We start from the raw sequence: 25,426 nt of genomic DNA, 5'->3' as shown, positions 1-25,426 counted from the left end.
TTATTTAAAAGAGAGAAGGGTCTAATAGAAAAGGAGAAATTGAAACCCATGGAAAAATGCTTATAAGAGAATATTTATCTCATCCTGAAATCAGGTGAGGATCAAAAATGTAATGGGGACTGCGTGTGAATTCTCCAAATAGTGACTTAGTAAGAAGTGATTGAACAATACTTGGGATATTGATGAATGTATTACAAAAGTATCTTTAGAAACTAAAATGTAAATATACCTATTCAATACTGATTCTTTTCTTTTTTTTTTACTCATTCTTTTCTTTTTATTTCATTAACACTTAGTGTTTTACATGTAAAAATCACTGTTTTTAAATTCCAGAAAAAATAATGATGAAATTGTAAAATCAATTTAAGCTTTTTTAAGAAAAGCCATATTATTTTTTAAACCTGTCCTTATTGGCGTCAGGTTTATAAACTGCATTTTATAAACCCAGCTAAACATATATGAGTCATGAACTCATGAAAAATATTTTCAAAAAGAAGAGTCTCTGGATTTTAAAAAATAACTTTCTTTTAAAGTTTTTTCAAAATTTTCTTTACAATTGTTTTTCAAAGTCTGAGGAAGAAAAGGAACAGTTAAAGAAACTTACTGAATTAAAACAATCTCTGGAATATCATTTGGATCAAGAAATGAAGAAAAATAGTGAATTAGAAAAAGAGATTATTGGGTAAGATTTTAACATTTCAGATAATTCAACTATATATTAAATTAATATTTAATTTTAATTAAAATACAAATACAAATTTTTTATATTTGCATTTTCCTAATTAAATTATTCTATTTTAAAATGTAGTTCAGAAATTCATAGCTCAATCTGTAATTTTTTAATGCCAAAATAACTGTACTTATTCTTTAACATTGATTTTAAAACAATAATGACAGTGTCCTTTTTTAATTGGAGAAGTTGTAGGTTTTCAGAAAATCATGCAGAATAGGTTTACAGAAAATCATGTATAAAATACAGAGATCTCATATAATGAGAATGCCTTTTGCATTTTTAATGTCCACCACACTATTTGTCTACCTTGAATTTTTATTTTAGTAATATCTTTACTGTCTCTGGTAATCTTTCCTTCTTTTACTAGTATTCTTCTCTTTAGCATTCAAGAATTTTAATATCTAAAAACCCAACAGTGTCTTCCTTAGCATCATCAAAAATTATCTTGTTTTGGTTCTTTTTGTCTTTCATTTTTTGAGCTATAAAATATACATACAAGCTATATGCATGACTTAAAGAAGAATAAAATGAAGTCACATTTCTACCATCCACATAAAAAATGGAATATTCCCAATTTGTTTGAAACCCCTGACATGACTCCCATTATGTTTTTTGCTGAGACCTTAAGTTTGTTCTCGGAATCTGATCAATAGTTTTCTCTCATTTCACTTTCTCTCTATATATTGTTTTGCGTCCTTGTCATTTTAACAGTATAGTAGCAAAAGTCTCTAGATCTCTTCTTAAAGCAGTCTTTAAGTGACTGTTACATATTATCTTTCTACCAATTTCCTTTCTCCTAAACTTCTGCCTGTTTCCTTTTTTCCCTCAACTCAGACTCAGACTTCCAAAGATTATTCTTTCCTGTTTCTTACCTTTCTTTTCTTCTTATAGATAGACTGTGATCAATAGGAAGCAAAATGGATTTTCATGTCTTTGCAAAAACATTCGTATGTCATTAGGCTTTTCTTCTTCTCTTGAGATCTCAATATAGGATTATAGTTAATTTTTAAAATAGTTTACTGTTTTATAATTAAATTAAAAATGGATTTTAATAATATTTTATTTTAAGAACTCATTATAATGGTACAATATTAACTCTTTATCTGCCATTACTGTTATACAATTTTTCTTTGTGGTCTTATTTTCCTAGGACTGCAATTTAGTTAGTATACTTTCAGACAATTTTAGGTTAAAACAGATGAGAGTAATGTAATTTATAGATGTTTTTCCAATGTGATAGAACTGAATGTTTGTTTAAATAGTTGTTAAATATTAACTGTTAGAGAACTTGATTTTTACTCATTCTTTATTACTGCAGATTTAAGAGACTCTTAAAAATGACAAAAAGGAAGTTAAATGAATATGAAAATGGAGAACTTAGTTTCCATGGAGATTTAAAAACCAATCAAATTGAAATGGATATTCAGATTAATATGCTAAAACACAAGGTAAGTTTTAATCAGTTAGGGGCAAAAAAATCACTGTATTTTAGGAAATATAGCTCACAATGCGGTGCTCAGTGAAATAAAGTTTTTTCCTATTAATTTTATAGACTTTAGTTTTTCCTATTAATTTTATAGAAAAAGACAATTCTTTCATGTATGTATTTTTTTCCTATAAAAAGGGTATACTGTTAATTCTCTTGTTTTGCGCCATGGCCACTTATCCAAAGCCAAGCAGTACATCACTACGAGACCCCAAATCAAGAGCACCAAATCATTTTTTTTGTAACCAGTTTCTTGAGATAAAATTTACTATACCATACAATTCACCTATTTAAAGTGTATAGTTCATTGTTCATGGGCTTGTATAGAGTTGTACAATCATGGCCCAAATCAGTTTTATAACATTTCCATCATCCCAGAAAGGAAACCTTATACCTTTTCCCCATCATCCTCCAATCTGTTCTCCTTTTTCCTGCCGGTCCTAGGCATCCAGCAATCTATTCTTTCTCTCTATAGATTTGCATAATATAGATATTTCATATAAATGGAATCACACAATATGTGGTTCTTCTTTACTACTTTCACTTAGCATAGTGTTTTTGAAGTTCACCCTTGTTGAAGCATATATCAATACTTCGTTTCTTTATATTGCCAAATACTGTTCTATTTATGGATTTACTACATTTTTTTTCAGCTTTTAACATTTAGAACATTTGCATTACTCCAGAAAAAGAAATAGAAAAAAAATCTCATACATTCCATACCCCTTACCCCTCCCTCTCATTGACCACTAGTATTTCAATCTACCAAATTTATTTTACTCTTTGTTCTCCCTATTATTCATTTATTTTTATCCATATTTTTTACTCATCTCTCCATACCCTGGATGAAAGGAGCATTAGACACAAGGTTTTCAGAATCACGCAGTCACATTGTAAAAGCTACGTGGTTATACAATCATCTTCAAGAATCAAGCTACTGTTACACAGGTCAACAGTTTTAGGTACTTCCTTCCAGCTTCTCCAGTACACCATAAACTAAAAAGGGATATCTATATAATGCATAAGAATAACCTGCAGGATAACCTCTCAACTCTGTTTGAGGTCACTAAGCCATCGAAACTTTATTTTGTCTCATTTCTCCCTTCTCCCTTTTGGTCAAGAGGCTTTCTCAGTCCCTTGGTGCCAGGTGCTGGCTCATTCCAGGAGTTCTGTCCCACATTGCCAGGAAGTCATATCCCATGTAGTGGGGAGGGCAGTGAGTTCACCTGCTGAGTTGGCATAATTATAAAGATTGGGGGCTCGGACTGTTGATTTGGTTGTCCCAAATCACTTCACAGTTGAGACAGTAGATATTGATGCACTCCTCTTCATGCTCCTCACACATGGGCTGGTCAGACTTCTTTTCTGGTCTGGGAAAAGGCAGGCAGAGAAATCTCTGTCACCTCCCATGGGACAGGGTGGAGGGGGCAATTGGCATGACAAAGCTCACCTTGCCCCTGTTCCTCCAGTCTTCTATTCCAGAAGACCCTCACTCCTCTCCCCCCCACAAAGCCCACTTCCCCACAGGCTTCACCTTGTTGCACGGGTAGATTTTTAACAACTAGCTAGGTGTGGGGGTGGAAACCCTGGCTGGCAGCACTGGTGGATTTCTGAGGTCTGAGTGCTTGTGAGAATACCAGAAATTCTCTGTATGGGGAAGTTGAATATTCCTCCTTTCTCTCCATTCCCCCAGGGGACTTTGCAAATGCTTCTTTAGTCACTGCTTCATGGAAGTAATTTAATCAAAAGGTTACACCCAGAGCTGGCCATGTCACATCTCTCTGGAGATAATCTAATCAAAAGGGTTTACCCTTTATGATATTAAATGAGGATTAAAGGACATGGCTTTTCTGGGGTACACAGCACTTTCAAGCTAGTACACACAGGTACGCAAAGTTCAAGAAAAATGCTAGTTTATATACATAAAGCACAACATCTCAGAATTTAGATATAACACTTAAAGCTCAGGAATAAATGTGACTGCAATCTAGGCCTCTATTTTCTTATAAGAATTTTTTTTAACTTTTTTTATTAATTAAAAATATTAATAAACAAAACATTTAGATATCATTCCATTCTACATATATAACAGTAATTCTTACTATCATCACATAGTTGCCTATTCATCATTTCTTAGTACATTTGCCATCGATTTAGAAAAAGAAATAAAAAGGCAACAGAAAAAGAAATAAAATGATAATAGAGAAAAAAAAGACTACACATACCATACCCCTTACCCCTCGCTTTCATTTACCACTATTTCAAACTGAATTTATTCTTATAAGAATTTTGTAAGAGAAATCATACAATATTTGGCCTTTTGTTTCTGGCTTATTTTTGCTCAACATAATGTCCTCAGAGTTTATTCACCTCACTGCATGCCTCATGACTTGCATAGTGGATCTTGAGGAGGCTAGATATAGGGTCACTATATAATTAGGCAATCCTTTTACTAGGAATATGCTCAGAAGAATTAAAAGTAAGTTCTTGAATAGACATTTGCACACCGATGTTTGTGGTGACATTATTCATGATACTGAGTGGATGGAGATGGCTGAAGGATACATCAGCTGAGAAGCAGAAGGTTGAACTGTGGTGTATGTATATATATATATGATGGAATATTGTGTGTAGAGCTGTGGTTGCTCTTGCCATCTTAAGTCCCATGCCCCAGGCTGCTGGATTTACATGTTTAATCCATTCATCAGTAGATGGACAACCAGGTTGTTTCCACTTTTTGGCTATAATGAGTAATACTGCTATGAACATTCATGTATATGTTTTCATTTCTCTTGGATAAATACCTAAAGAGTTGAATCATTGGGTCAAATGGTGATTCTGTATAACATTTTAAGGAACTATCAGTATGTTTTCCATTTTACATTCCCACTTGTATCCTTGCCCAGTACTTGTTATTATTGGGTCTTTTTTGATTATAGCCATGCTAGTGGTTATGAAGTGGCATTTCACATGGTTTTGATTTGCATTTCCCTGATGACTAATGATATTGAGCATCTTTTCACGTGTTTAGTATATTTATTGGCCATTTGTATAATGTACTGGTTTGAAGCTATTACGTACCCCAGAAAAGCCATATCCTTTAATCTTTATTCAATATTGATGGCAGGGATCTTTCTGGTTGTTTCCATGGGAATGTGACCCACCTACTTGTTGGTGGTAACTTTTGATTAGATGGTGTGCTGGTTTGAAAAGATGTATGTGCCCTAGAAAAACCGTGTTTTAATCCTAATCCCATTTTGTAAAGGCAGGCATTTCTTCTAATTCCTATTCACTTTTGTATGTTTGAAACTGTAATTAGATTATCTCCCTGGAGATGTGATTTGATCAAGAGTGGTTGTTAAGCTGAATTAGGTTGAGGCATGTCTCCAACCATTTTGGTGGGTCTGGATTAGTTTCTGGAGTCCTATAAAGAGGAAACATTTTGGAGAATGAAGGAGATTCAAAGAGAGCAAAGCAGAACAACATAGCCACGAGAAGCAGAATCCACCAGCCAGTGACCTTTGGAGATGAAGAAGTAAAATGCCTCCTGGGAAGCTTCATGAAACAGGAAGCCAGGAGAAGCTAGCAGATGATGCCGTGTTTGCCATGTGCCCTTCCGGATGAGAGAGGAACCCTGACCGTGTTCACCATATGCCTTTCCAGATGAGAGAGAAATTCTCACTGTGTTCACCATGTGCCCTTCCACTTGAGAGAGAAACCCTGAACTTCATCAGCCTTCTTGAATGAAGGTGTCTCCCTGGATACCTTAGATCGAACATTTCTATAGGCTTGTTTTAATTGGGACATTTTCTCAGCCTTAGAACTGTAAACTAGCAACTTATTAAATTCCCCTTTTTAAAAGCCATTCTGTTTCTGGTATATCTCATTACAGCAGCTAGCAAACTAGAACAGATGATTTCCATGGAGGTGTGTCACCATCCGTTCAAGGTGGGTTTGCTTACTGGAGTCCTTTGAGAGGGAACCGTGGTGGAAAAAACTTTAGACCACCAGAACTAACAGAGATCACAGCCAGACACCTTTGGAGTAAAGACTTCCTCGCAGGAAGTCTTATGAAATGAGGAGTAAAAGCTAGCAGATGTCGCCCTGTACCCTCCCATCTGAGAGGGAAACCCTGAACTTCTTTGGCCCTTTCTTTGGAGTTAAGGTATCTTTCTCTGGATACTTTAAAAAATTTAAACATTTTCAAGGCCTTTGAACTGTAAACTTGAGAACCCTGCCTGCTGAGCCACCATGACCTACCCTAGAGAGGCATTTCTGAAGCTGGATGCCAGTGCTCCTTGGTTTCTCTGTCATATCGCAAGGCACATGGTATTTTTTGGTATCTTCCTTCTCTTTTGGGTTTTGTTTTATTTTGCTTTCTTTGACTTTCTTTTTCTGAATTTCATTCTCTCATGAAGGACTCTGGTAACAGGATTAAGACCCATTCTGATTGAGGTAGGCCACACCCTCACTGAAGTAACCTTTTCAAAAGGTCCTACTTAAAATGCGTTCACACTCACAGGAATAGATGAACTTTAAGAACATGTTTTTCTGGAATATATATAACTTCCAACCACCACAGCACCCCTGCTGGGATCAACTGAGGTATATGTGAGGATTTATTTCTATATTCTCAGTTCTATTTCATTTATATATATATATATATAATCCTTATGCCAGTACCAACTCAAACTTTATGAGAACTGTCTCCGAGTTACCCTGTATGCTACCATTTGTCTTACATGATATTAAAATGTAATTGTAGTAGAATGTATAACTTTCTGCTTTTGGAGACTTTTTGCTTCTTGAAGAATCCTATAGTCAGCTTATGCCTTTGCTGACTCTGATTGAATGGGATGTCAGGCCTATATATAATACAAAAAGATAGAGTGTGACCTTTTCTTTCTGCTATTCAAGTCTTTAATGTCTTTCCTCAGTACCTGTCTCTTCCCTCCCTTCTCCATCACATCCTAGTCACAGGCTCTGCAGACTCACTACTGTTCACTTCATTATCTTTTATTACTAATTCTTTTTTTTTTTTTTTCCAATGACATATTCCAAGTTTATTCTCGAATGTCCGTTCACATCAGTGGGACCATACAGTATTTGTCCTTCAGTTTTTGGCTGGACTCACTCAGCATAATGTTCTCTAGGTCCATCCATGTTATTACATGCTTCATAAGTTTATCCTGTCTTAAAGCTGCATAATATTCCATCATATGTATATACCACAGTTTGTTTAGCCATTCTTCTGTTGATGGATATTTTGGCTGTTTCCATCTCTTTGCAATTGTAAATAACCCTGCTATAAACATTGGTGTGCAAATGTCTGTTTGTGTCTTTGCCCTTAAGTCCTTTGAGTAGATACCTAGCAATGGTATTGCTGGGTCATATGGCAATTCTATATTCAGCTTTTTGAGGAACCGCCAAACTGCCTTCCACAGTGGTTGCACCATTTGACATTCCCACCAACAGTGGATAAGTGTGCCTCTTTCTCCGCATCCTCTCCAGCACTTGTCATTTTCTGTTTTGTTGATAATGGCCATTCTGGTGGGTGTGAGATGATATCTCATTGTGGTTTTGATTTGCATTTCTCTAATGGCCAGGGACATTGAGCATCTCTTCATGTGCCTCTTGGCCATCCGTATTTCCTCTTCTGGTAGGTGTCTGTTCAAGTCTTTTTCCCATTTTGTAATTGGGTTGGCTGTCTTTTTGTTGTTGAGTTGAACAATCTCTTTATAAATTCTGGATACTAGACCTTTATCTGATATGTCATTTCCAAATATTATCTCCCATTGTGTAGGCTGTCTTTCTACTTTCTTGATGAAGTTCTTTGATGCACAAAAGTGTTTAATTTTGAGGAGCTCCCATTTATTTATTTCCTTCTTCAGTGCTCTTGCTTTAGGTTTAAGGTCCATAAAACCGCCTCCAGTTGCAAGATTCATAAGATATCTCCCAACATTTTCCTCTAACTGTTTTATGGTCTTAGACCTAATGTTTAGATCTTTGATCCATTTTGAGTTAACTTTTGTATAGTGTGTGAGATACGGGTCTTCTTTCATTCTTTTGCATATGGATATCCAGTTCTCTAGGCACCATTTATTGAAGAGACTGTTCTGTCCCAGGTGAGTTGGCTTGACTGCCTTATCAAAGATCAAATGTCCATAGATGAGAGGGTCTATATGTGAGCACTCTATTCGATTCCATTGGTCGATATATCTATCTTTATGCCAGTACCATGCTGTTTTGACCACTGTGGCTTCATAATATGCCTTAAAGTCCGGCAGCGCGAGACCTCCAGCTTCGTTTTTTTTCCCTCAAGATGTTTTTAGCAATTCGGGGCACCCTGCACTTCCAGATAAATTTGCTTATTGGTTTTTCTAATTCTGAAAAATAAGTTGTTGGGATTTTGATTGGTATTGCATTGAATCTGTAGATCAGTTTAGGTAGGATTGACATCTTAATTACATTTAGTCTTCCAATCCATGAACACGGTATGCCCTTCCATCTATTTAGGTCTTCTGTGATTTCTTTTAGCAGTTTTTTGTAGTTTTCTTTATATAGGTTTTTTGTCTCTTCAGTTAAATTTATTCCTAGGTATTTTATTCTTTTAGTTGCGATTGTAAATGGGATTCGTTTCTTGATTTCCCCCTCAGCTTGTTCATTACTAGTGTATAGAAATGCTACAGATTTTTTTTTTTTTATTTTTTTTATTATTAATTAAAAAAAGAATTAACAAAACAATTAGAAATCATTCCAATCTACATGTACAATCAGTAATTCTTAATAACATCACATAGTTGCATATTCATCATTTCTTAGTACATTTGCATCGATTTAGAAAAAGAAATAAAAAGACAACAGAATAAGAATTAAAACAATAATAGAAAGAAAAAAAACAAAAAAAACAAAAACAAAAAACCTATACCTCACATGCAGCTTCATTCAGTGTTTTAACATAATTGCATTACAATTGGGTAGTATTGTGCTGTCCATTTCTGAGTTTTTATATCCAGTCCCGTTGTACAGTCTGTATCCCTTCATCTCCAATTATCCCTTCTCTTTTTTTTTTTTTTTTTTTTTAATTAACGGAAAAAAAGAAATTAACCCAACATTTAGAGATCATACCATTCTACACATGCAATCATTAATTCTTAACATCATCACATAGATGCATGATCATCATTTCTTAGTACATTTGCATTGGTTTAGAAGAACTAGCAACATAACCGAAAAAGATATAGAATGTTAATATAGAGAAAAAAATAAAAGTAATAATAGTAAAATCAAAACAAAACAAAACAAAACAAAACAAAAACCTATAGCTCAGATGCAGCTTCATTCAGTGTTTTAACATGATTACTTTACAATTAGGTATTATTGTGCTGTCCATTTTTGAGTTTTTGTATCTAGTCCTGTTGCACAGTCTGTATCCCTTCAGCTTCAATTACCCATTGTCTTACCCTGTTTCTAACTCCTGCTGAACTCTGTTACCAATGACATATTTCAAGTTTATTCTCGAATGTCCGTTCACATCAGTGGGACCATACAGTATTTGTCCTTTAGTTTTTGGCTGGATTCACTCAGCATAATATTCTCTAGGTCCATCCATGTTATTACATGGTTCATAAGTTTATCTTGTCTTAAAGCTGCATAATATTCCATCGTATGTATATACCACAGTTTGTTTAGCCACTCTTCTGTTGATGGAGATTTTGGCTGTTTCCATCTCTTTGCAATTGTAAATAACGCTGCTATAAACATTGGTGTGCAAATGTCTGTTTGTGTCTTTGCCCTTAAGTCCTTTGAGTAGATACCTAGCAATGGTATTGCTGGGTCGTATGGCAGTTCTATATTCAGCTTTTTGAGGAACCGCCAAACTGCCTTCCACAGTGGTTGCACCCTTTGACATTCCCACCAACAGTGGATAAGTGTGCCTCTTTCTCCGCATCCTCTCCAGCACTTGTCATTTTCTGTTTTGTTGATAATGGCCATTCTGGTGGGTGTGAGATGATATCTCATTGTGGTTTTGATTTGCATTTCTCTAATGGCCAGGGACATTGAGCATCTCTTCATGTGCCTCTTGGCCATCCGTATTTCCTCTTCTGAGAGGTGTCTGTTCAAGTCTTTTTCCCATTTTGTAATTGGGTTGGCTGTCTTTTTGTTGTTGAGATGAACAATCTCTTTATAAATTCTGGATACTAGACCTTTATCTGATATGTCATTTCCAAATATTGTCTCCCATTGTGAAGGCTGTCTTTCTACTTTCTTGATGAAGTTCTTTGATGCACAAAAGTGTTTAATTTTGAGGAGTTCCCATTTATTTATTTCCTTCTTCAGTGCTCTTGCTTTAGGTTTAAGGTCCATAAAACCGCCTCCAGTTGTAAGATCCATAAGATATCTCCCAACATTTTCCTCTAACTGTTTTATGGTCTTAGACCTAATGTTTAGATCTTTGATCCATTTTGAGTTAACTTTTGTATAGGGTGTGAGATACGGGTCTTCTTGCATTCTTTTGCATATGGATATCCAGTTCTCTAGGCACCATTTATTGAAGAGACTGCTCTGTCCCAGGTGAGTTGGCTTGACTGCCTTATCAAAGATCAAATGTCCATCGATGAGAGGGTCTATATCTGAGCACTCTATTCGATTCCACTGGTCGATATATCTATCTTTATGCCAATACCATGCTGTTTTGACCACTGTGGCTTCATAATATGCCTTAAAGTCAGGCAGCGCGAGACCTCCAGCTTCGTTTTTTTTCCTCAAGATGTTTTTAGCAACTCGGGGCACCCTGCCCTTCCAGATAAATTTGCTTATTGGTTTTTCTATTTCTGAAAAATAAGTTGTTGGGATTTTGATTGGTATTGCATTGAATCTGTAAATCAATTTAGGTAGGATTGACATCTTAACTATATTTAGTCTTCCAATCCATGAACACGGTATGCCCTTCCATCTATTTAGGTCTTCTGTGATTTCTTTTAGCAGTTTTTTGTAGTTTTCTTTATATAGGTTTTTTGTCTCTTTAGTTAAATTTATTCCTAGGTATTTTATTCTTTTAGTTGCGATTGTAAATGGGATTCGTTTCTTGATTTCCCCCTCAGCTTGTTCATTACTAGTGTATAGAAATGCTACAGATTTTTGAATGTTGATCTTGTAACCTGCTACTTTGCTGTACTCATTTATTAGCTCTAGTAGTTTTGTTGTGGATTTTTCCGGGTTTTCGACGTATAGTATCATATCGTCTGCAAACAGTGATAGTTTTACTTCTTCCTTTCCAATTTTGATGCCTTGTATTTCTTTTTCTTGTCTAATTGCTCTGGCTAGAACCTCCAACACAATGTTGAATAATAGTGGTGATAGTGGACATCCTTGTCTTGTTCCTGATCTTAGGGGGAAAGTTTTCAATTTTTCCCCATTGAGGATGATATTAGCTGTGGGTTTTTCATATATTCCCTCTATCATTTTAAGGAAGTTCCCTTGTATTCCTATCTTTTGAAGTGTTTTCAACAGGAAAGGATGTTGAATCTTGTCGAATGCCTTCTCTGCATCAATTGAGATGATCATGTGATTTTTCTGCTTTGATTTGTTGATATGGTGTATTACATTAATTGATTTTCTTATGTTGAACCATCCTTGCATACCTGGGATGAATCCTACTTGGTCATGATGTATAATTCTTTTAATGTGCTGTTGGATACGATTTGCTAGAGTTTTATTGAGGATTTTTGCATCTGTATTCATTAGAGAGATTGGTCTGTAGTTTTCTTTTTTTGTAATATCTTTGCCTGGTTTTGGTATGAGGGTGATGTTGGCTTCATAGAATGACTTAGGTAGTTTTCCCTCCACTTCGATTTTTTTGAAGAGTTTGAAGAGAATTGGTACTAATTCTTTCTGGAACGTTTGGTAGAATTCACATGTGAAGCCATCTGGTCCTGGACTTTTCTTTTTAGGAAGCTTTTGAATGACTAATTCAATTTCTTTACTTGTGATTGGTTTGTTGAGGTCATCTATGTCTTCTTGAGTCAAAGTTGGTTGTTCATGTCTTTCCAGGAACCCGTCCATTTCCTCTAAATTGTTGTATTTATTAGCGTAAAGTTGTTCATAGTATCCTGTTATTACCTCCTTTATTTCTGTGAGGTCAGTAGTTATGTCTCCTCTTCCATTTCTGATCTTATTTATTTGCATCCTCTCTCTTCTTCTTTTTGTCAATCTTGCTAAGGGCCCATCAATCTTATTGATTTTCTCATAGAACCAACTTCTGGCCTTATTGATATTCTCTATTGTTTTCATGTTTTCAATTTCATTTATTTGTGCTCTAATCTTTGTTATTTCTTTCCTTTTGCTTGCTTTGGGGTTAGCTTGCTGTTCTTTCTCCAGTTCTTCCAAATGGATAGTTAATTCCTGAATTTTTGCCTTTTCTTCTTTTCTGATATAGGCATTTAGGGCAATAAATTTCCCTCTTAGCCCTGCCTTTGCTGCGTCCCATAAGTTTTGATATGTTGTGTTTTCATTTTCATTCGCCTCGAGGTATTTGCTAATTTCCCTTGCAATTTCTTCTTTGACCCAGTCGTTGTTTAGGAGTGTGTTGTTGAGCCTCCACGTATTTGTGAATTTTCTGGCACTCTGCCTATTATTGATTTCCAACATCATTCCTTTATGGTCCGAGAAAGTGTTGTGTAAGATTTCAATCTTTTTAAATTTGTTAAGACTTGCTTTGTGACCCAGCATATGGTCTATCTTTGAGAATGATCCATGAGCACTTGAGAAAAAGGTGTATCCTGCTGTTGTGGGATGTAATGTCCTATAAATGTCTATTAAGTCTAGTTCATTTATAGTAATATTCAGATTCTCTATTTCTTTGTTGATCCTCTGTCTAGATGTTCTGTCCCTTGATGAGAGTGGTGAGTTGAAGTCTCCAACTATTATGGTATATGAGTCTATTTCCCTTTTCAGTGTTTGCAGTATATTCCTCACGTATTTTGGGGCATTCTGATTCGGTGCGTAAATATTTATGATTGTTATGTCTTCTTGTTTAATTGTTCCTTTTATTAGTATATAGTGTCCTTCTTTGTCTCTTTTAACTGTTTTACATTTGAAGTCTAATTTGTTGGATATTAGTATAGCCACTCCTGCTCTTTTCTGGTTGTTATTTGCATGAAATATCTTTTCCCAACCTTTCACTTTCAACCTATGTTTATCTTTGGGTCTAAGATGTGTTTCCTGTAGACAGCATATAGAAGGATCCTGTTTTTTAATCCATTCTGCCAATCTATGTCTTTTGATTGGGAAATTCAGTCCATTGACATTTAGTGTTATTACTGTTTGGATAATATTTTCCTCTAACATTTTGCCTTTTGTATTATATATATCATATCTGATTTTCCTTCTTTCTACACTCTTTTCCATATCTCTCTCTTCTGTCTTTTTGTATCTGACTCTAATGCTCCCTTTAGTATTTCTTGCAGAGCTGGTCTCTTGGTCACGAATTCTTTCAGTGACTTTTTGTCTGAGAATGTTTTAATTTCTCCCTCATTTTTGAAGGATAATTTTGCTGGATATAGGAGTCTTGGTTGGCAGTTTTTCTCTTTTAGTATTTTAAATATATCATCCCACTGTCTTCTAGCTTCCATGGTTTCTGCTGAGAAATCTACACAAAATCTTATTGGGTTCCCTTGTATGTAATGGATTGTTTTTCTATTGCTGCTTTCAAGATCCTCTCTTTCTCTTTGACCTCTGACATTCTAACTAGTAAGTGTCTTGGAGAACGCCTATTTGGGTCTAATCTCTTTGGGGTGCGCTGCACTTCTTGGATCTGTAATTTTAGGTCTTTCATAAGAGTTGGGAAATTTTCAGTGATAATTTCTTCCATTAGTTTTTCTCCTCCTTTTCCCTTCTCTTCTCCTTCTGGGACACCCACAACACGTATATTTGTGCGGTTCATATTGTCCTTGAGTTCCCTGATACCCTGTTCAAATTTTTCCATTCTTTTCCCTATAGTTTCTGTTTCTTTTTGGAATTCAGATGTTCCATCCTCCAAATCACTAATTCTATCTTCTGTCTCTTTAAATCTATCATTGTAGCTATCCATTATTTTTTCTATGTTTGCTACTTTATCCTTCACTTCCATAAGTTCTGCGATTTGTTTTTTCAGTTTTTCTATTTCTTCTTTATGTTCAGCCCATGTCCTCTTCATGTCCTCCCTCAATTTATCGATTTCATTTTTGAAGAGGTTTTCCATTTCTGTTCGTATATTCAGCATTAGTTGTCTCAGCTCTTGTGTCTCATTTGAGCTATTGGTTTGTTCCTTTGACTGAGCCATATTCTCAATCTTTTGAGCGTGGACAGTTATCTTCTGCTGCTGGTGTCTGGGCATTTATTCAGATTTCTCTTGGTGTTGGACCCAGCAAGGTTGTAATATTTTTCTGTGAAATCTCTGGGTTCTGTTTTTCTTATCCTGCCCAGTAGGTGGCGCTCGTGGCACACGTTTGTCTGCGGGTCCCACCAGTAAAAGGTGCTGTGGGACCTTAAACTTTGGAAAACTCTCGCCGTCCTGGGGGTTCGCTAGCCGAAACGGCTTGAGCCGGCCCGGGGTCCGAACGCAGGGAGGGTTGCTGGTCGCCGCAGCCAGGGAAAGAGCCCGTCCGAATTTCCTAGTCGGCCCTGGGCAACAAGCGTGGCGGGAGGGCGCCAGCGGCAGCGGCCCGCCCGAGAGAGTGCACGTTCCCCGGGAGTCACGGGTTTGGAAGGGGCCTCCCCCACCCGTCACCGTTCTCCGTGGCCTGGGGGTTTCCGATCCAATTCTCTCAGTTGGTCCGGGGCTGCGCGTGGTGTGGGCGCCAGCCGTCTTTGTTTCAGGGGACCGCCTCTCCAATTCTCCCAGCCGGCCCGGGAAGGGGGAAGGGAGTAACTCCGGCCGCTTGCCACCCCGCCCGGTAAGGCCCGCGCGCCTCGGCGATCTCACCCGAGCTGCTTCTCTCAGCCAGCCAGCCGTTCCAGGATGGGGTACGCTGTCCTTTTTATCTCTGTTGTGGCTTTGGGCACTTTCTGTATCGTTTCTACTCCCCTAGTAGGTGTCCTGGAGAAGAAACTAAGATCCGCGCGTCTTACTAAGCCGCCATCTTCCAGGAAGTCCCAGATTTTTGAATGTTGATCTTGTAACCTGCTACTTTGTTGTAGTCATTTATTAGCTCTAGTAGTTTTGTTGTGGATTTTTCCGGGTTTTCGACGTATAGTATCATATCGTCTGCAAAATAGTTTTACTTCTTCCTTTCCAATTTTGATGCCTTGTATTTCTTTTTCTTGTCTAATTGCTCTGGCTAGAACCTCCAACACAATGTTGAATAATAGTTGTGATAGTGGACATCCTTGTCTTGTTCCTGATCTTAGGGGGAAAGTTTTCAATTTTTCCCCATTGAGGATGATATTAGCTGTGGGTTTTTCATATATTCCCTCTATCATTTTAAGGAAGTTCCCTTGTATTCCTATCTTTTGAAGTGTTTTCAACAGGAAAGGATGTTGAATCTTGTCAAATGCCTTCTCTGCATGAATTGAGATGATCATGTGATTTTTCTGCTTTGATTTGTTGATATGGTGTATTACATTAATTGATTTTCTTATGTTGAACCATCCTTGCATACCTGGGATGAATCTTAACTTGGTCATGATGTATAATTCTTTTAATGTGTTGTTGGATACGATTTGCTAGAGTTTTATTGAGGATTTTTGCATCTATATTCATTAGAGAGATTGGTCTGTAGTTTTCTTTTTTTGTAATATCTTTGCCTGGTTTTGGTATGAGGGTGATGTTGGCTTCGTAGAATGACTTAGGTAGTTTTCCCTCCACTTCGATTATTTTGAAGAGTTTGAGGAGAGTTGATACTAATTCTTTCTGGAATGTTTGATAGAATTCACATGTGAAGCCGTCTGGTCCTGGACTTTTCTTTTTAGGAAGCTTTTGAATGACTAATTCAATCTCTTTACTTGTGATTGGTTTGTTGAGGTCATCTATTTCTTCTTGAGTCAAAGTTGCTTGTTCATGTCTTTCCAGGAACCAGTCCATTTCATCTAAGTTGTTGTATTTATTAGCGTAAAGTTGTTCATAGTATCCTGTTATTACCTCCTTTATTTCTGTGAGGTCAGTAGTTATGTCTCCTCTTCCATTTCTGATCTTATTTATTTGCATCCTCTCTCTTCTTCTTTTTGTCAGTCTTGCTAGGGGCCCATCAATCTTATTGATTTTCTCATAGAACCAACTTCTGGTCTTATTGATTTTCTCTATTGTTTTCATGTTTTCAATTTCATTTATTTCTGCTCTAATCTTTGTTATTTCTTTCCTTTTGCTTGCTTTGGGATTAGTTTGCTGTTCTTTCTCCAGTTCTTCCAAATGGACAGTTAATTCCTGCATTTTGGCCTTTTCTTCTTTTCTGATATAGGCATATAGGGTAATAAATTTCCCTCTTAGCACTGCCTTTGCTGTGTCCCATAAGTTTTGATATGTTATGTTTTCGTTTTCATTCGCCTCTAGGTATTTACTAATTTCTCTTGCAATTTCTTCTTTGACCCATTTGTTGTTTAAGAGTGTGTTGTTGAGCCTTCACGTATTTGTGAATTTTCTGGCCCTCTGCCTATTATTGATTTCCAACTTCATTCCTTTATGATCCGAGAAAGTGTTGTGTATGATTTCAATCTTTTTAAATTTGTTAAGACTTGCTTTGTGACCCAGCATATGGTCTATCTTTGAGAATGATCCATGAGCACTTGAGAAAAAGGTGTATCCTGCTGTTGTGGGATGTAATGTCCTATAAATGTCTGTTAAGTCTAGCTCATTTATAGTAATATTCAGATTCTCTATTTCTTTATTGATCCTCTGTCTAGATGTTCTGTCCATTGATGAGAGTGGTGAATTGAAGTCTCCAACTATTATGGTATATGTGTCTATTTCCCTTTTCAGTGTTTGCAGTGTGTTCCTCACGTATTTTGGGGCATTCTGGTTTGGTGCGTAAATATTTATGATTGTTATGTCTTCTTGTTTAATTGTTCCTTTTATTAGTATATAGTGTCCTTCTTTGTCTCTTTTAACTGTTTTACATTCGAAGTCTAATTTGTTGGATATTAGTATAGCTACTCCTCTTTTCTGGTTGTTATTTCCATGAAATATCTTTTCCCAACCTTTCACTTTCAACCTATGTTTATCTTTGGGTCTAAGATGTGTTTCCTGTAGACAGCATATAGAAGGATCCTGTTTTTTAATCCATTCTGCCAGTCTATGTCTTTTGATTGGGGAATTCAGTCCATTAACATTTAGTGTTATTACTGTTTGGATAATATTTTCCTCTACCATTTTGCCTTTTGTATTATATATATCATATCTGACTTTCCTTCTTTCTACACTCTTCTCCATACCTCTCTCTTCTGTCTTTTCATATCTGACTCTAGTGTTCCCTTTAGTATTTCTTGCAGAGCTGGTCTCTTGGTCACAAATTCTCTCAGTGACTTTTTGTCTGAGAATGTTTTAATTTCTCCCTCATTTTTGAAGGACAATTTTGCTGGATATAGGAGTCTTGGTTGGCAGTTTTTCTTTTTTAGTAGTTTAAATATATCATCCCACTGTCTTCTCACCTCCATGGTTTCTGCTGAGAAATCTACACATAGTCTTATTGGGTTTCCCTTGTATGTGATGGATTGTTTTTCTCTTGCTGCTTTCAAGATCCTCTCTTTCTCTTTGACCTCTGACATTCTAACTAGTAAGTGTCTTGAGGAACGCCAATTTGGGTCTAATCTCTTTGAGGTGCGCTGCACTTCTTGGATCTGTAATTTTAGGTCTTTCATAAGAGTTGGGAAATTTTCAGTGATAATTTCTTCCATTAGTTTTTCTCCTCCTTTTCCCTTCTCTTCTCCTTCTGGGACACCCCCAACACGTATATTGTGCGGTTCATATTGTCCTTGAGTTCCCTGCTACCCTGTTCAAATTTTTCCATTCTTTTCCCTATAGTTTCTGTTTCTTTTTGGAATTCAGATGTTCCATCCTTCAAATCACTAATTCTATCTTCTGTCTCTTTACATCTCTCATTGTAGGAATCCATTGTTTTTTCAATCTTTTCTACTTTATCCTTCACTTCCATAAGCTCTGTGATTTGTTTTTTCAGTTTTTCTATTTATTCTTTTTGTTCAGCCCATGTCTTCTTCATGTCCTCCCTCAATTTATTGATTTCGTTTTTGAAGATGTTTTCCATTTCTGTTCGTATAGTCAGCATTAGTTGTTTCAGCTCCTGTATCTCATTTGAACTATTGGTCTGTTCCTTTGACTGGGCCATATTTTCAATTTTCTGAGCGTGATCCGTTATCCTCTGCTGGCGTCTGGGCATTTAGTCAGACTTCCCTGGGTGTTGGACCCAACAGGCTGAAGATCCTTCTGTGAAATCTCTGGGTTCTGTCTTTCCTATCCTGCCCAGTCGGTGGCGCTCGTGGCACACGTTTGTCTGTGGGTTCCACCAGCAAAAGGTGCTGTGGGTCCTTTAACCTTGGAAAACTCTCGCCGTGGGGGAGGTTCGCCAGCCGAAGCGGCTTGGAAGAGTGCCAGCCGGCCCAGGGGTCTGAACGCGGGGAGGGTCGCCGGCCGCTGCAGCCCGGAAGAGTGCCCAACCGAATTTCCTAGTCGACCCGGGGCGCCAAGTGTGACGGGAGCACGCCAGCCGCCGCGGCCTGGGAGAGTGCATCGTTCCCAGCCGGACCGGGGCGTCACGTGTTTGGAAGGGTCCCCCCCGGTCACCGTTCTCCGCGGTCTGGGGATTTCCAACCCAACACTCTAAGTTGGTCCGGGAGGCCTCGCGTGGTGGGGGCGCCAGCCGCCGTGGCCCGAGGGTACCGCCTGCCCAATTCTGCCAGCTGGCCTGGGAAGGAGGAAGGGAGGGACTCCGGCCTCTTCCGTCCCGCCCTGGAAAGCCCGCGCCCCTCGGCGATGTCACCGGAGCTGGTTCTCCCAGACAGTCAGCCGTTCCAGGATGGGGTACGCCATCCCTTTGATGTCTGTCGTGGCTCCGGGAGCTGCTCTGTATTGTCTCCACTCCCCCTCTAGCTGTTCTGGAGGAGGAAAGGTGAGGGTGGCAAGGCTGTCGAGGACGGTGGCGGAGGAGGTAGTGAAGGCGGCAGAGGGCACGGTGGTGGTTGGAGAGCCGCCGGAGCAGGAGGAGAAAGGGAAGGATAAGATGGCGGATGGAGCGCCGGATCAGGAGGGGAAAGAGAAGGGCAAGATGGTGGCGGGAGCGCCGCCGGCGGAGAAGGGGGAAGAGGAGGGCTGGCTGGCTGGCAGCGGGAGCGCTGCCGACGGAGAAAGAGGGAGAGGAGGGCTGGCTGGCTGGCGGCAGGAGCGCCGCCCGCGGAGAAAGAGGGAGAGGAGGGCTGGCTGGCTGGCGGTGGGAGCGCCGCCCGCGGAGAAAGAGGGAGAGGAGGGCTCGCTGGCTGGCGGCAGGAGCACTGCCCACGGAGAAAGAGGGAGAAGAGGGCTGGCTGGCTGGCCTACTAATTCTTTTTAATTTGTATGCTCATTCATAAATTTCACGATCTAAGAAGGAAAAGATTAAGTCTAAGTTTTTGTCTTTGGAAATCTAGCTAACTCAACACCTTGTAATTCATAATTGGATTCTCTTTTGATCTGGTTCTTGAGGGTAACCCTAATAACAGATCCTCGCCACAGCTTTAGCTGTGCTCGAAGGCTGGAAGCTGGAGTCATCTGGAGGTTTGTTCGTTCACAAGTCTGGCTGTATGCTGGCGATTAGCTGGAACTTTAGTTGGGGCAGGCAGCTGAGAGAACACCTACATGTGACCTCTCCTTGTGACCTGAGCTTCCTCACCACATGGGGGCTCGCTGCAAGGTCAAACGTCTTGAGAAAGAGAGCCAGGCAGAGCTATATTGCCTTTTTTCACCCAGAATTGGAAGTCATCACTTCTTCCACATGCTATTCTTTAGAAGCAAAGTGATTAAGTTGGCCAATATTCTACCGATGTCAAAGAACTTATGAACATGTTTTAAATATCCCCACATGAAAAAAAAGTCATTTTTATCCAACACCCCTGACAATCTCAGTTATTATGGCAACAGGCTCAGGTTCAAAGTCCAAGATCTCCCCATCTTAATCAGGTCCAGAGGGGAATGTGGAACCTTAGTTGTATGGCCCCTTGAGTACAGTTCCTCTCGGTATGAATGCTTGAGAACTAAAGAAACAAATTATTATTACTCACACCCAACATTCTTCTAAATTACTAATGACCCTCCCATTCACAAAGCGGAAAACTAAGAGGTACACGGGAGTCTCTAGTCCGTAGTAATTCTGAAATCCAGCCAGGTGCATGTTGACATTCTTTGATTAGGCCTCAGTCATCCTAAGTATGGGAATGATTCTCCTTAGAGCTTTTCTGTACCTTCTGCGCTCTTTGTTCTACCTATTTTTCCCATAAAAAAAGACCTACGTTTGCAGTTTAGTAGTTTTCTTAGCCTGCTTCGTCCCTGTAGAACTACTAAGGTCAAAAGGCTTCTTTGTGTGTGTGATGGGAGTGTGTGCGTGTGTTGTCTTGGTTCCTTTTAATCCAGGCTAGCAAGTAGTGTTGGTGCTACTTCATTTCTCTTACAAACTCTGTGAATTTCCTATGAATTTTATTTGGGTCCATTCCATTAGAAAAGTCACCCCCACATATCGTTTTGAGACAAGCTCTTTTCCAGCTTTGGCTTCTTGTGAAACTGTTGTAGGACAGTGCCCTTAAGATTCTTATACTTTCAAGATCTTTAGAAGAATTTGAGGTATTATCTTAAATCTCTTGTAAGTCTTAACAAAGGGTTTTACAGTCATCATCTTGGCTTCATTTTTGGACTATGTTTTTTGCTTTTTAATTTTTATGAATAAAACCAATCAACATACAATATGAACATTCTTTTTTATCACATAGTTATATATTCATCATCACAATCATTTCTTAGGACATTTGCATCAATTCAGAAAAAGAAAACAGAAAAAAAATTCATACATTCCATACCCCTTATCCCTCCCTTGCATTGATCACTACATTTCAATCTACTCATTTTTTTAACATTTGTTCCCCCATTATTTATTTATTTTTAATCCATATGTTTTACTCATCTGTCCATACAGTAAATAAAAGGAACATCAGACACAAGATTTTCACAATCACAGTCACATTGCAAAAGCAATCATCTTCAAGAAACATGGCTACTGGAGCACAGCTCTACATTTTCAGGCAGTTCCCTCCAACCTCTCTGTTACACCTTAACTAAAAAGGTGATATCTATTTTATGTGTAAGAAGAAACTCCAGTTTAGCCTCCGCTCTGTTTCAAATCTCTCGGCCATTGACACTTATTTTGTCTCATTTCTCTCTTCCCCCTTTCAGTCAAGAAGGTTTTCTCAATCCCTTGGTGCTGAGTCTCAGCTTATTCTAGGATTTCTGTCCCATGTTGCAGAAAGGTCCACACCCCTGGGAGTCATGTGCCATGTAGGGAGGGGGAGGGCAGTGAGTTTGCTTGTCATCTTGGCTGAGAAAGAGGCCACATCTGAGCAACAGAAGAGGTTCTCTTGGGGGTGACTGTTAGGCCTAATTTCAAGTAGGCTTAGCCTATCCTTTGCAGGGTTAAGTTTCATATGGACAAACCCCAAGATTGGGATCTCAGCCTATTGCTTTGGTTGTCCCCACTGCTTGTGAGAATATCAAGAATTCTCTACTTGGGGAACTTGAATTTTCCCTCTTTCTCACCATTTCCCCAAGGGGACTTTGCAAATACTTTTTTATTCACTGTTCAAATCCTTCTGGGATTTATCAAGGCATCATCACTCTGGAGAAACCTACAAAAATTCATGCCCTACTCAAGGTTCCATGTACTTTTGGTGTTCAATTAAGCTGCCCATTTTCCTAATATATTAGGAAATGCACCAGTTGAAACATAAATTTTTTACCAAATAAATATTTTTTGCTTTATTCTCACACATAAGTTAGTTTTAAAAATTATTTACTATCTACTTTCAACACCTTGCATTACTGACATTCCTTTGTTCTTCCTCATGCAAAACATTATTAAATTTGTACATTTAGTCACTATCATTGTACACTCTAGGCATTCCTAGATTATACCATCTCAGTCTTTATCGTATATCTTTCCTTCTGATTTAATTTGTGCCCCCAGGCCTCCTCCCTCTATCATTCTCACATTCAGCTTCATTCAGTGTTCTAACATAATTGTATTACAGTTAGGTAGTATTGTGCTACCCATTTCTGAATTTTTTCAATCAGTCCTGTTGCACAATCTGTATCCCTTCAGTTCCAATTACCCAATATCTACCCTATTTCTATCTCCTGATTACCTCTGTTCTTAACTGAAATTCTCCAAGTTCATTCATTAATGCTAGTTCATATCCATGAAACCATACAGTATTTGTCCTTTTGTTTCTAGCTAATCTCACTCAGCATAATGTCCTTAAGGTCCATCCATGTTGTCACATGCTTCATAACTTTATTCTGTCTTAAACAGCTGCATAATATTCCATCGTATGTATATACCACAGCTTGTCTAGCCACTCGTCTGTTGACGGACTTTTGGGCTGTTTCCATCTCTTGACAATTGTAAATAATGCTGCTATAAACATTGGTGTGCAAATGTCCATTTGTGTCTTTGCGCTCATGTCCTCTGAGTAGATACCTAGCAATGGGATTGCTGGGTCAAATGGCAATTCTATACTTAGCTTCCTGAGAACTGCCAAACTGCCTTCCACAGCAGATGTACCATTTGACATACCTACCAACAGTGAATAAGTGTGCCTCTTTCTCCGCATCCTCTCCAGCACTGGTCATTTTCTGTTTTATTGATAATGGCCATTCTGGTGGGTGTGGGATGATATCTCATTGTGGTTTTGATTTGCATTTCCCTAATAGCCAGGGAAGTTGAGCATCTTTTCATGTGTCTTTTGGCCATTTGTATTTCCTCTTCTGAGAAGTATGTGTTCAAGTCTCTTGCCCATTTTGTAATTGGATTGTCTGTCTTTTTATTGTTGCATTGAATAATCTCTTTATATATTCTGGATACTAGACCTTTATCTGCTATATCATTTCCAAATATTGTCTCCCATTGTGTAGGCTGTCTTTTCACTTTCTTGGCAAAGTTCTTTGATGCACAAAAGTGTTTAATTTTGAGGCATTCCCATTCATTTCTTTCTTCAATGCTCTTGCTTTGGGTATAAGGTCTAGGAAGCCTGTTATAAGATTTATAAGATATTTCCCTACATTTAGACAATGTTTTTCTAACTGTACCCTGGATTTGATCTTGGCCTAGAAGCCGTTTCTTCATTTCAGTATCATTTGACATGTAGAGAGCCTGCAAATGAGAAACAGATAGTTGAACCTAGTAAGTTCTGGTTCCTTTATATATAATAATCTTTCTTTAGCTCACCTATTTCCTCTATTATTTTACTTCAAGTTGCAATGTGGCAAGAATCCCTTTTCCTCAAGTTTTCAGTTTCATTTTCTTCACTTGCCAGGAAGCCCATACTGTCAGCCTTTTCAGGGGCCATCAGATTTCCACTAACGGTCTCTTTGAGGCCCTTTTGGTTTTCATTATACTCTTCTCTGGGTGCTTTCAGCTTCTCCCTATCTCCTGATCCTACACACTCCTAGATGTTTCATCATGTTTTGTTGTTTTTTTAATGGCCACACTCCACGTTTACTATCAGTGTCTGTGCCAGTTATTTATTGCTGCATAATAAACTACCTCAAAATTTAGTGGCTCAAGACAACACTTATTTTGTTGATGATGGTGCAGTTTAGGCCACACTTAGTGCAGCCAGCTCACTTCTTATCCACTTGGCATCATACGTGTTAACTTGAAGACTTGGAACTCAAATCTCCTAAAGACTGGGTCACTTCCATGTTTGGAAGTTAGTACTGGCCTTTGTCTGGTACTCTGGCTGGAGCAGCAGCTGGAACAGCTAGGGGAGGATTCCCCATGTGGCCCGGACTTCCTCACCACATGGTGGATGGGTTCTAAGGCAAATTTCCCTCAAGAGAGTCAGGTAGAAGGGGTATCACATTTTTTTGCCTAGGCTTGTAAGTCATACAGCATTTCCACCACATTTCATTCATTAGAAACTAATTCCTAAGGCCAGTTCGTATTTATTCAATGGGAGGAAATTAATTTCTCCCTTTTCATGGGAAAATTGTCAAAGAATTTGTAGACAGGTTTTAAAATCACCAAATCCATTGTCCTTTTCTTTTCAAATAATTATTACATCCAAAGGAAAAGTAGTTCTTCCCAGCTCAATACAACTGAAATTCCAGCAAGTTTTGTTGTTGTTTATTATGCTTCCTTATTTTGTATAAAGTAGCCAAGGATTACAGATAGTACTATTGAATTAAGGCATTTCCTAGTAAAAAAAAGTCTGGATCATCTCACTAAAGTTTATCCTAGGGAATGTGATTGCTCCTTAATGCTGAGAATCATTTCTCTTTGGAATGCAATTCAAATTAGCATAAAACATTTGCAGTTCAGAGACAGGCTTATGGCATTAGAATCCATATTTTATAAGATTCGTTCATTAAAGCCTTATTTCCAAATCTTATACTGTGAGTCATTTATGGGCTCAGACTTGAATAAATCAATATGATGAAAGTTCCTTTTGTCCTTAAAATATCTTCAGAGATCATATGATAAGAATGTTTGTGTTTGTATGTGGTTGTGTATCATAAATTTAAAAAATAATTAATTAAAAAAGAAAGGGAGGAATAAGGGGTATGGTATGTATGACTTTTTTCTGTTGTCTTTTTATTTCTTTTTCTAAATTGATGCAAATGTTCTAGGAAATGATCATGAATGATGAATATGCAACTATGTGATGATATTGTGAATTACTGATTATATATGTAGAAAGGAATGATCATATGTTAAGAATGGCTGTGTTTCTTTGTCATATTTTTAAAAAAATTTAAAAATTAATTTAAAAAATTTAAAAATGTCTTCAGAAATTATGGGGCATTAAGTTGGGGAGGGAGGAAATAAGAAACTTTTTGCCTTAAGGTGACTTATAGTCATTTTAAGAAGAAAAGACATGAAATAATCATAGAAAAATAAAAGACAGCATTAAAAACTAGTACAAAAGTTGCATGGCAAAGATAAGGATAAGAATTTATTTTTGTGATTCCTTGTGTTTTTAAC

At 37.9% G+C, this 25,426-nt stretch overlaps 1 protein-coding gene across 10 annotated transcripts in view; it reads left to right on the top strand.

Annotated features, from left to right (window-relative positions):
* Positions 1 to 25,426, top strand: part of ANKRD26 (ankyrin repeat domain containing 26) — a 1,272,391-nt gene that overhangs the window by 158,000 nt on the left and 1,088,965 nt on the right. For 9 of the 10 annotated variants that reach the window (XM_077153143.1, XM_077153152.1, XM_077153089.1 and 6 more), the window contains 2 exons: positions 570 to 682; positions 2,052 to 2,181. The exons of the other annotated variant lie outside the window; for it this stretch is intronic. In XM_077153143.1, coding sequence (XP_077009258.1) covers positions 570 to 682; positions 2,052 to 2,181 — 243 coding nt within the window. The remainder of the gene's footprint in view (positions 1 to 569; positions 683 to 2,051; positions 2,182 to 25,426) is intronic. 10 annotated transcript variants of the gene reach the window in all.

This window comes from Tamandua tetradactyla, chromosome 1 (genome assembly GCF_023851605.1).
Source record: "Tamandua tetradactyla isolate mTamTet1 chromosome 1, mTamTet1.pri, whole genome shotgun sequence".
Taxonomy (NCBI): Eukaryota; Metazoa; Chordata; class Mammalia; order Pilosa; family Myrmecophagidae; genus Tamandua; species Tamandua tetradactyla.
The sequence above is the reverse complement of the archived record's forward strand: the minus strand, read 5'-3'. Positions and strand labels throughout refer to the sequence as shown.